Raw genomic sequence first — 12,792 nt, 5'->3', positions numbered from 1 at the left:
CTAATGTTACATTTCCTTTTTAGTAAATAGGTTTTACTTGCAAGATGTTGCTCCGGTACTTCTCCATGTAGACTGCTGTAGATGATGTCCACATGGAGAGCAATTAACACTAAAAGAACTGAAATCCAATGAATGGAAGGGGTGAGCCAGGGAAAGTAAAGCTGGGAAGCTAAGGGATTTAAGATGCTGGATGTCCTCCAGACAAGAGATGATGAGTGCTTTATCTGATTTGCTGGAGTTTCTAATCTATGGAAGAGGGGACTTTACTACAGTACAAAAATACAGGGAAGGTTTGTCGATAGCTAAGACATTTGGAAACCAAAGGCTGCCAAGCAACTAGAGTTTACAAAGAACGGTTATTCCACTCTACTACTCCAGTGATCTACTAATGACTTTCTCACTCATAAGCTCTTTCCATAAATGGCTCCAAGACTTCTCCAGGGTTGCCCCCACTCTCTGGAATCCAGGGGCGTAGTCAATAAAAAAGAAGAGGGGACACAACAATATGCTGCCCAATATATCCCAACCCTTTTTCAGAATCCATTTTATGGTAAACAATGGTATTCACTTTGATTGTCAACGCATTTAATGTTTTAGCTGATTGGTGTATATGAGAATGGGAAAGCAGATGCATTTATTAAAATGTAATATATAGAACATAACAGCGGGAATCCCTAAATGCATTATGTATTAAATCCATACTATTTAATTAATTGGAGACTTCTCTTTACTCAGAGCTGGCACTGGTATGTTTACTTCAGATCAGATAAGTTGATTTGTTCTGAAAACTCTGAGGAACAATAGATATTTTTTAGGTTCCAACAGATTGACTATGGATGTATATAGCCATGTTAGTAAATACCGATTCAATTCTATGTCACGTGTTTTATAATTTTCTATTTAATTGATCCCTAGGGAAAGGGATAGGGAAATCATCTTTCTGAAAGTTGTCAATCAGACAAGTGTGCCTATGGGAAGACACCGCTTCCTGTTTTAGTCTCTTCTAGCAAAATTCTGGAAAAATCCCATCAAAATGAATAATTTACAGTATAAAAAAACAAAAACAAATAAAAAAAAATACAAAAACAAAAAGCCAAAACTTTACAGGTATTCTGTCCCTTAGGTATGTTTTTATTCCAGCATTTTCATGCCCTCTAGTGGTGAAGATGAGAACATTCGTATAACAGAGAACTATGTGTGTAACAGATTGAAGTTACGCTATAGCCTTCCACCTTACTGGAGGTATTGACCACCTTCTAAATATGCTTTATGACCCTGTTGCTGATCCATTGGTTTTAAAGATGACATCCAATCAGCTTATCATATGCTAATATTCTACATACTAATGTTACATTTCCTTTTTAGTAAATAGGTTTTACTTGCAAGATGTTGCTCCGGTACTTCTCCATGTAGACTGCTGTAGATGATGTCCACATGGAGAGCAATTAACACTAAAAGAACTGAAATCCAATGAATGGAAGGGGTGAGCCAGGGAAAGTAAAGCTGGGAAGCTAAGGGATTTAAGATGCTGGATGTCCTCCAGACAAGAGATGATGAGTGCTTTATCTGATTTGCTGGAGTTTCTAATCTATGGAAGAGGGGACTTTACTACAGTACAAAAATACAGGGAAGGTTTGTCGATAGCTAAGACATTTGGAAACCAAAGGCTGCCAAGCAACTAGAGTTTACAAAGAACGGTTATTCCACTCTACTACTCCAGTGATCTACTAATGACTTTCTCACTCATAAGCTCTTTCCATAAATGGCTCCAAGACTTCTCCAGGGTTGCCCCCACTCTCTGGAATCCAGGGGCATATTCAATAAAAAAGAAGAGGGGACACAACACATGTTCGCCCCAGGACACCCCCCAGATGTCATGACACCAGAACCTGCCCACTTTTCCATCGCAGGTCTGAGACATGGTCCCCGGCTCTGGCCGGTGCGTCTCCCCCTGCCGGGAGGGGGGGGGGGCAGAGCCGCGGACCAGCAAAGAATCCTTTGCAAGCCCATTCCCGAAAAAAGTTACGGCACAGTTTTCCCACCCATGCCCGCCCCACTACACCCCTGTTCTCTGAACCTACCTCTTCAAACTCACCTACTCAATTCTATTGTAATGCACACTAATTACTTATATTTCTATTTTGATACTATGCCCTTCACCTTTTAGATTGAGCATTGCTTCCTTTTTTACTTGTGTCATCTATGCAGGTTTGTCATCTGCTGTCTTCTACTTTATGGTACAATGTAAAATGTTGGTATGTTATAATTAAAAAATAATTATAATAATATTTGGATAAAATAATAATAATACAAACTCTGTAAACTTGGTGAAAGCATATTATATTTGGTAAATTACAAATAATGGGTAAGTGAAATCCTACAGAGACAGCTCAGGTTGTATTGTAGAGCATCAGAGTGGAATGTGATCACGTATGTTACATGGATGGCTAGTTCAACAGAAAACATTTTATGGGCAACAAGTAATGTACCTGTAACTCTCCAGAGTGCCTCCGCTGATCTCTTTGTTTTGCTGTAAAGCCTTTAACCACTCGTAGTCCCTCGATCCCTCAGTGAAAAGGATGTACTTTGTCTCCTGGGAAACCCACAAAGGAATGTGTTATTACCTGACCTTCCCCAATTGTCCTCATGAAGTATGTATTAGGGCAGGTGGTATTCCTTAGCATTGTGCCATTCCAGGGCACAGTCATGAAAGGCTGAGCGGAAAGCTCACATTGCCTATGTTGTCATAATAGCTAGCAAAATTGTATTCTGCATTGGTAAATGGGAATGTTTGCTTTCCTAATTGTATGTGTACAAAAATTAGTACACAGGAAATAAATTTTGTCTTAGAAAATTGGCTTGGACAATGACTTTTGACAATGACGATTCAAAAAGAAGATACAACAAAAGAAGACAAAATAAGAATAATACTTAAATAACTTTATACTAAATAACTTAATATATTAAATAACGTAATACTTTTCTTTTTGGGCTTGTCTTGATATTGTATTCTTTTAGCAAGTAAAGCTGACATAAGTTCCCCATTTGGGGCTTAACTTCATTTAAAAACATTTGTTTTGTTTTGAATAAAGTGGGGTAGACTTGGTTGTCATTGCTGTTTGCATTTCTATAGGAGTAGAAGAGGGAATGGGAAAACTATTAGATAAAAAGATTTTTAAAAAATCTGTATCTGCCTTCCTGTCCCAGTGACACCCCTCCCCCCCCAATTAACCATGAAGAGGTTTTTCCCCTCTCTATACAATTTTTATACTGATTTTTCCTCATGCCTTGCATTTCTAGGTCGCCAGGTTCACATCTTGGCCAGGGCAAAGTTCCTGTCCAAAAATAAAGAGTAAATTTAACGTAATCTTAAAAGCAAATTATGATTATAATTTGCCCCTTCGGCTTATAGTATGGCATAGTGTTAAATCACTGTCTAAAACATTTGCACCTGAAAGGTTTAAATGCAAAAAGTTTTTGGTTATTGTTAATATATGCCCCACTAAGTGCATCTGACATTTTGCCCTATGTAAGCCAAGCATAAGCTTAGTTTTTATGTATCCAGAATCAGAATATCAGAGATGAGTGAATTTGGCTCTTCTGCATTACCTTGTCCTGGGGAATTTTGTTGAATCCATAGTTTTTTAATAAGTATAGAGAAGATAACATGGTGAAAGCTGTGAATCCATAGAATGAGGTCCGGGTGCCCACATCCTTTTCAAATGTCTTGATTACTGCTCCATTGACACTAAGAACAGAGAGGGATCAATACATACAAATACAATACAATACATACAAAACATAGGTTAAGAAGCTGGAAAGCATACTATATTTAAAAATAAATTGCTGTATCAATAGTGATGCAGAAATATATATATTTAAGAACACCACTAAAATAATGTCTGTGTTGGTTACATTTAGGTTTTCAGAAATTCTGCACCAATATCAGCCAATTGTTGTTAAAGCAGAACTTCTTCCAAGAAGACAACATTTTATAGGCAAATAGGTTGCCATGGAATTCATACATTATATAACTTTGTGACTCCAATCTGATTGAGATGTGGCATGAGCTTAATGGCTTGGCTATGACCCAGCCCCCACCCTCCTACTTACACACGCCATCTTTTTTACCCTAAACCCTCCAGGTCATTTTGCCTAATCCCCATATTCCCCTCATGCACCCTCCTCCACCCTCCTCCACCCTCCTCCATTCCCTGCTCATCTTTTTCTTTATACTATTTATCTAATTTATTATTTTTCTTTCTTCAATGCTTAGGACATAAATTACCAGGAAGTCCTGTCATTTCTGGGACCATCTGGGCTTATATGTGTAATGTTAAAGGTTACCTGAGATGTATATTATGAGCCTTTCAATAAAGCAGGACTATAACAGGTAGGTCTTTACTGCATAAAGGCACAGGTGATGTTCCTTCTACAATAAAGTATACTTACTTGCCTGTTCATTATCTTCTTTAAAAAATCCCCCCAGAGCTGCTGAGATGCTGCTGAATGAACTCCTGCATGCATAGGAGTTACATCATCCTGGCCTGGCCAACAAGGGGCCGAAGATCTGAAGCCTGGAAAAGAAGAAGATGGCAGCTCCTATGTCAAAACAGGGACAGAGGAGTGTCCTTTACTGCGGGTTCTTTATTGCAGAAGGAATATCACATGTCCCTTCCAGGGATCTGGCTGGTTGCAGTTTTTTAATTTTTAACTATAGCTCCACTTTATGCACTAGTTAAAGTTGTGTAATCTACCTTCATTTACTGAACTTGACCAACTTTTGCACCTACGTTTACATGTTTTTCTGTTTTGTGCCTTGGGGAGCAATGGTATTTTCTCACTCTTTTTTTATTCTTGTTTTGTCATAGCATCTGTCTTACTAGAAAAAGTATAAAAGTAATAAAACTGATAAATATATGTCAAAATAAAGTAAAACAACTCCTATTTCTGCAATACTTACTTTCAGCCCTGAGCTGTCCCCCGAAGTAGCTTTATCCCACCAATATATTTCCTTTTGGGTTGAATGAAAGCAAGCACAGTTTAACCCACTTTCTCTAAACCCAGATTGTTGGGAACACTTACAAAAATAATTGAAATATACAGTCAAATAGGAGTAAAAGTAATGAAAGCATCTTCTTTTCGTAATACTTACCTTAGTCCGAAAATTTCCCCTGCAGTAACTTTTTTTACTACTGGATGTCCTCTGGGTAAATCCAGTAAATCTGGCATGCAGGATGGAATGAACCTGGGGGTAAGGGTTCTGGGTAAAGAGAGCGAGGCACCAACATATCACGCAGCCCTTTTCAGCGATCGCAGTCATACAACTAATTGTCCCTCGAAGGAGCTCACAATCTCATGTCATGAGTCAATAACACATTGAGGATATCGATTAACCTAACTGTATGTTTTTGTAATGTTTGTAACATACAAACTCTTTGCGGAGGGTGTCCTGGCTGGGATTTGAACCTGGAACTAAATTTCAATTTTAAATCAAGGTGTAAAAACCTTTGTATATTTTAAATAGATAAAAGGTTAGGATTATGGTTAGTTTTTCCCTTGTGAGAGTTTACCGAAATACGTAATCATGCTCATCAATCTCCTTGCCGAGACCTGATCCTTTGAGAATGCCTCCGTTGCCAACCACAGCACAGCTAACACAACGTGGAAAGTTATCTTCACCCTTCTCAGCGAGAAGCAACTGCTGGTCTGGGATCCGCGGAAGAACAGAAACCACCTCCTTAACCACTAAAACATGTAATAAAGAGATAATTAGAATACACATGGCAAAAAAACAGAGAAAGGAAATCACATTGATGAAAAATCCTTCTCTTATTGTGATGTGAGGATTAAAGGAAGCTAATGAAGACAAAATTAGGTATACTGACCTAAAGAAAGAATAACTAATCAAAAGTAAATTAAAAATAAGTTTTATTGAACACATAACTGGATCAAATGGTGTTTAGGAATGAGTACATTTGCCTTAAATTGCAAATCCTGCAAAGTTTGAAGTTTACAAACTTTGAGGCAACCCCCATTTAAAGTCGATAGGAGTAAAACTTTGTTTTAAATTTTGGTAATTTGTAATAGGAAAGCTTTTGTCAAACAAAAAGTATAGTAGCCTAATTAGTCTCAGCTATCCAAAGTTGTCAACGTCAGATGGGAATACATGACTCCAAACAGAACCTACAAGACCTCAATATCCATGGTCACTCTACTACATAAAAAAATTTCTTTCACAAGCTGAGGTTTGGATAAAAGTTTACTCTGGGATGTGGAAGTTCTCAGGACACGGAAGGTATGGATCTGCAGACATTTGGAGGCTTTATTTGCACTTGACAATAGGTATACTCAGGGTAAAAATGTTATCAATTGCACATGTTAACCTATGGTATCTTCCATTCTCGGTTCCTTCAATTCTCCATGTGCATCTTCATTCCAATTATGGCTGAGGATTTGTTAAAAGCTTTCTCTATGGCTCCATATTCCATTCTGTCAATGAAAACAGCTTTAAAACTAATATGATCTTGTATTCAATGATTGGACTCTAATCTGACCTTTGAACTGGTATAAACATTTTCAGATAAATATTCCTATTGTACCAATGAATTGCTTTTGAATCTGAGCATGACTGTCCATTAGTGAGGGATGTAAAAAAAATGGGAAGTTCACATTAGATCTTGGATCTTGGTAAATAAGATCATTCACAGTTCTTCTGGTTAGAAGGCACTAAAAAATTCTCAAAATGTATCTGAATTTTTTAAACGATGCCCTTTGCAATCCCTAAAACATTTCACAAGAAACTGGAGTTGAAGTTCAAGGAAATTGGCACACCTATTGACACAGAGAACTAGGAAAAGGCATTTATCTTACATAGCAACTCCATAACTAGTAATACCCATGAGAACAATGTCAAAAGTTTAATTTGTGGATAAGGATGTCCCACAACCTAGAAGCTGTAAGAGTCAAAATATAATTATGACATATATTGGTGGGAATACTCAGAAATCTAAAAATGTTTGCTGACCATTTGTTCCGTTTACAGGGTTACTGGCTCCTTAAGCGTCATTTATCTCTTCCTTATGGCTGCTAGAATGATCATCCCTTAGTATTAGTGCTCCCAGCAAACCATTTCTATTGGAAATGGTATGTGTGTCGGTCATAAAATAGTGGATGGTAGAAATTCGAGACACAAAAAAGAACACCACAATGGGGCTTGGGCTGCTTTTACAGTTTTTAGGACTCTAGACTTTAGGACTCTAGACTTTAGGGGAGGGTGGATAATCAACAGGAGGTGTCCTGATTAGTTGGGACGATGCTATTTAATGATGGCTGACCACATTAGATCTGTAAGGTTTAGTATTAAAGAATTGGTCTTCTATTTTTTTTTTTATTTTAAATTTAAAAATTTCAAATTTGTGAGGGTATTAAAACAAACAATACAACACAGAACAAACAATAGTATTTGCATATTCCCAATGGGTCCAAAAACCACATAATAACATAATGGGGGGAACAAGGAAGGCCAAGGAAGAAAGGGAGGAGGTCAGGGGTGTAGTGGGCGTGCCCTCACTTTTTTCGGAAATGGGCACATGTGCCCATTCTTATTTTGCAAATAATTCTTTGGTGGTCCACGGCTCTGGCTGGTCCGCCCACCTGCGGGGTGAAGAGAAGGACCCGGTGGGGAGAAGGGGGGCACCAGCCAGAGCCACGGATCATGTTTTCCGTATGTAATTGCAAGCTCAGGACAGTGGGTTGTATATTCCAGGGTATGATGTTTACCTTTCCGGAGTCAAGTAGCTTCTATATTCTAGTGATTCCTAGAATTGCTTCCAATAGAACCAGGTATTGTGGAACCTCTCTTCGGTGCCATGTAGAGATGAGGTTAGGTGCTCAATTAGCATGATCTCATTCACCTTTAACATACCACTGGAAATATTTGATGGAGCCGAACTGGAGTCCTATACCTGCTAGTTAATACCTTATAGCCTAACTCCTGGTAATTGCTGCAAATGGAAGATTTGTGTGTTAGGGATGTCTTCTATTTTTACCACAGGACTGTTGGAACATGTGTTGGGGTGCAGGATATGGTAGGCATTCTGCAGAATAAGTTACTTTAGTTTTGGGTATTAGTTTTTGTATTTGGTCAGTGTTCAGGGTTAAGACGTTATTTGCCACACACATTGCCTTACACATTCCTGGTTCAAAATTAATGGGCTGCAATGCATCTCATTGCATAAAAAAATATTGGTGTGTGGATGTGTTGAGATGCACCCATGGAAACATTTTGGAGGGCACTGCACATTAACGTTCTACTTAGATATTTAAAAAATAATTGTAGTGTGTGTGTGTGTGTGTGGGGGGGGGGGGGGGGGGGGGGGGGGGGGGGGGGGTATTAGAAGGATGAGGTGGGGACACAATGTAAATGAAGATGGGCTTTAACCTTTATTAACTAATTAGGGTTTGCTAGTGGTCAGGAAAGTCATAGTCCTATTACTGCAGCTGTAAGAAAGCTTTCAAAATGTATTGAAAAACCACCATAGATTAGTTTTGTGTAAAGCTGAATGGAAATAGATGATATATAGTATATTTGTATAAGGGTTGATTGTTAAGAATTACCATTGTAGTTTAATTCCATCCAGCCAAAGGGTGGAATAAAGTGTCCCAGCCTGATCCAATCCTGGTCGCTGAAGTGGCGATCATCCATAAATATGGTGATTTTGGTTAGAAATTTCTCTTTCAACCAAGATGAATTAAGAGCCTTGATTTTTACCGATACAGGGCAACTCTTAAAAAGAAAAAAAAAGAAGAAAAGGAAAGCACAAACAGGTAAACACACACTTAAAATATACAGGTTTAACATATAGGCACACTCTAGACACAAACCGTATCATCCATTATCATATAGGTTACAGATTGTTTCCTCTATGATCAGTTACTTATTTTGTGACCCCTCCATCCACCAATCCTGGTTAAAACATCAAATGTTATACATTACATAAATAGTGGCTAACTTTTTTATGTACTAAAAAAAAAATTTTTGGTTTTATTGTATTTATTTTTTTTACACTTTTTTTTAAATTGGAAGGGAAGGATCCTTTTCCTTCCATCTTCCCCACTGTGGTGAAGACGGAAGGGGAAACCCAAGCCTTCTGGAATACATATGTTAAGTATCCCAGGAGGCTGCGGGCTGATAAAAATTTGCGCTGATGTCACTACGCATGCTTTAAATTGGCACTCTTTTTTACATTTCAGGAAAACTCCTCCTGCGCTTTCCTGAAAAGAGTTTTCCTGAAATGTAACTTAAAAAAGCACACATGCACAGTGAAATCAGCACTTTTTTTTTCATTTTCAGGTGTAACTTTCACCAACCGGGATGTTATCCCCCCATGTCCTGGATGTAGCCCCCTCCATCCTGGTTAAGATCTCCTTTATTCTGGATGTGTTCTTTTCTTTTCTGTAACCTTCTCTATCCTGGCAGTGACCACTTTTTCCTAGTTGTGATTCACTACCTCCTGGCTGTGCCCTGCTCAATCCTTGCTGAAATCTCCACCTTTGTGGTTGTGACCAATATTTCCTGGATGTAACTCCTTTCATCCTGGTTGTGACCTCCCCCACATCCTGGCTATGATCTCCCCTGGTTGTGACCTCTTTATCCTAGCTATGCCCCTCTCAGTTCTTGCTGTAAACTCTCTCCACCGGGGCTGCAACCCCCTTCATCCATGTATACCTACTCCATTGTGGCTGTGAGGCAGTCTAGTTGTGAGTTCTTCCATCCTGTCCCTCCACCAATCTGGTTGGACCACTCCATCTTGGTTGAAATCTCCCCATCCTGGCTGTGACCGCTCCCTCTTAGCTGTGACTACCTCTGTCCTGGCTGCACCTCCCCCCCCCCCCCATGTCTTGGCTGCCCCTCCATCCAGGAGAAGGTGAGACACTACAGTAGGAGCCAAAAAAAACTTATTTTGCACTGGTAAGTTGCTTATTTTTTGTCTATTCATTTTACCTCTATAACCTGTCTGCTGTTGGTAATATCTGCATTTCACTAGTATTATCTGCATGCCATTAAAGGCTGCCTATATATTTACTAATCATTCTTACTTGACACACCCACTTAATTTTGATCACATCCTACCTACCTACCCCTCTCCATCCCACATGAAAGTCATAGGTCCCAGGTATGCTGCTGCTGAACCTGCCCCGCTTTCTATAAGGCTTGGCGGAGGGACAAAGTGAAGTAATAGACTGCAATCAAAGCCTGATAGATATTCTATCACTTCTGTATTTTATCCAAAAAGTAAAGAAAATGATTTAACTTTAGATATGCTTTAAATTTGATGTAACATGGAGACATTTCCATTCAAAAACAAATATAAACTATATATGTAAAAAGGAGATAATAACTATAATACTAATTTAATAAAACAATATTGTTTTAATTTAAGATTTGGTAAATCATTTTACCAGCAGTTTTGGTGGGATAATGTTTTCTTTATAGATTGCCAGCTCATCAAACAGGACAATTAATTCAAAATAAAAAAGCTAATGGGGATTTTGTTCAGAAAAGATTTATAATGGTAGTATAGGCCATCTATACTATATTTTAATCCCCCCATCCTGCACTATGACATTTCCAACCTTGCCCTGATAAAGCTAAAAAGTAGACTAATGTAGTATTTAAAATTTGTAAATTAAAATATTTGTATTGAAATTATAAGCCAGTATTTATATAGCGCCATCATATTACGCAGCACTTTACAAAGTCCATAGTCATGTCAATAGCTGTTCCTTTAAAGGAGCTCACAATTCCCTATCATAACCATATGTCAAATTTGTCTAAGGACAAAGCCAATAAACTGCATGTTCTTTGGGCTGTGCGAGGAAACCAGAACACCCGGAGGAAACCTGTGCAAATATCCCATTACCTATGCAATATCCTATACAACAAAGCTCAGATTATAGAAAGATTATAGATAAACTGCTCAAGGGACCAATCAGTGTGCTGAAGTGTTCATATTCTAATATACAGGCATATATTGGAGTTGAGCTTTAATTGGAGGAAGACACAAAAAATGATATTGCAATGGCTTTCATCACATCTAGAAGACATATACTTTTATAGAACAAGCACTCACTGTCTCGGAGGCAGATGTAGATAGAGTATAATCTTCCTCGAACTTCCAATGCGGCTGAGAAGCAAAATTTTTGGCCTGCAGCAGCATGGTGGTAGTGTTCTTGACAAGGCTCACTGATGGTTCTTTCAATTGGCTGGTGGTCCTTGCAGGATGAGTTTGGCGTGTCACCTCTTGACTTTTTGAGATGTTTTTGGCTGTCGTTTGTAAATTTACTTTTTTAACAGATGTTGTTTTATTGTCATGTACCAGTCTTGCTGGTATGGCTTGTAATAATGTAATAATATTTCCTGTAGTTCTTGTTTTATTGAATGTATATGGTTCTGTATCACCTATTGTAGGTGCCCCCATTTCTTCTATTTCATAGGCCACAGCTAATGAACTTGAGATGTTTTTTGATGTTACACTATAAAACAAGAACAGTGTGTTACAATAACTTTTTATTTAGGATTAAAACCTCTCTCATTTTCTATTGCTGTCTATGTATCTGTTGTAAATGTTTTCCTACTTCCAGTATTGTAAAGCATTTATTACTGGGATAGTAGGTGACATCAGGTAAACTCAACAGAAAAATTATCACCTCTCTACTTTATCCAAAACTTTAAAGAGTTTGCCTGGACACTTTGGGCCTGATTCATGAAAGGCTGGAGAGAATACACTTTCATAAGTGAAGCTGGGTGATCCAGAAAACATGCACTGGATTTTTAAAAAGCATTTGCTATTTGCTAGCAAATGTTTTGAAACCTGGACCAGATCCATCCTAGGTTTGCTGGATCACCCAGGTTCACTGATGAAAGTGTATTTTCCCCAGCCTTGGAGAGCTTTCATAAATCAGGGCTATTTTGCTCTATTTATAAAACAGGGAATCTGACATTACCTGGTGGGAATGAATTACTGCTATTGAAACACATAGAACTGAACAATTTCCCCAATGAAATGTTTATTTCCCTTTTATATAAAGAGAGCTTTTTATTATCCATCCATCTGTGGGGACATTAGATGCTTTTTGCTTTTTTGCGGAAGCTGTTTTGCCCCACTGTTGAAAAAAAAATATTCTGTTTACAAAACTTAAAAGCTGAAGATGACACACACGTTAACAAATAGCTTCTCTTCTTTCTGACTTCAGATGGCCCTTCTGAGGTCCAAGAAAGGCGTGGATTTACTAAAGGCATTTAGGTTGTTCACATTGCACAGTAAACATTTCCAATGTAAACAAGAAAAAGCTCTGCTGAATTTTAACCATCAAATCATGTGCATAAAAAAAACAAAAACAGATAATTACATAGTCAGGTTATAAAAAGTTCATCAAGTTCAACCACTAGATTGTTTAGATTTTCTTGCATGTCTTGGGTACTCTTTGCAAGAGGATATCCTAAATTCCTTTAGGGATTCAACCCCAGAGTGACTGAAAATAAACTTCCTCTAGATAAAAAACAGAATAAATATAATTGTCCCCAGCAATAAAGTAATTTTTTGGACTATTTCTTATATATATATATATGGGGATAGTTCTAACCTTCATGTGACCATAAATAAGTCACCATTAAATGTTCTGCAGGCATTACCAGATTCTGAAAAGGCTTCTATGAAACTAGTGAGCGTTAGGTATGTTAAAGAGGAACTTAACCCCAATATATTCACCTGTCCCTGTTCCGTCACA

The 12,792-nt window shown here is 38.1% G+C and overlaps 1 protein-coding gene across 1 annotated transcript in view; it reads right to left on the bottom strand.

Moving 5' to 3' along the window:
* Nucleotides 1–11,489, bottom strand: part of ST6GALNAC1 (ST6 N-acetylgalactosaminide alpha-2,6-sialyltransferase 1) — a 33,846-nt gene extending 22,357 nt beyond the window's left edge. The window contains exons 1-5 of the mRNA XM_072407039.1: nt 11,136–11,489; nt 8,620–8,788; nt 5,574–5,748; nt 3,610–3,748; nt 2,490–2,593 (exon numbers count right to left, since the gene is read on the bottom strand). Coding sequence (XP_072263140.1) covers nt 2,490–2,593; nt 3,610–3,748; nt 5,574–5,748; nt 8,620–8,788; nt 11,136–11,483 — 935 coding nt within the window. The 5' untranslated portion in view covers nt 11,484–11,489. The remainder of the gene's footprint in view (nt 1–2,489; nt 2,594–3,609; nt 3,749–5,573; nt 5,749–8,619; nt 8,789–11,135) is intronic.
* Nucleotides 11,490–12,792: the final 1,303 nt, after the last annotated feature.

Source organism: Pyxicephalus adspersus, chromosome 3 (assembly GCF_032062135.1).
Source record: "Pyxicephalus adspersus chromosome 3, UCB_Pads_2.0, whole genome shotgun sequence".
Classification (NCBI taxonomy): domain Eukaryota; kingdom Metazoa; phylum Chordata; class Amphibia; order Anura; family Pyxicephalidae; genus Pyxicephalus; species Pyxicephalus adspersus.
This window is presented reverse-complemented; position numbering and strand designations above follow the sequence as displayed.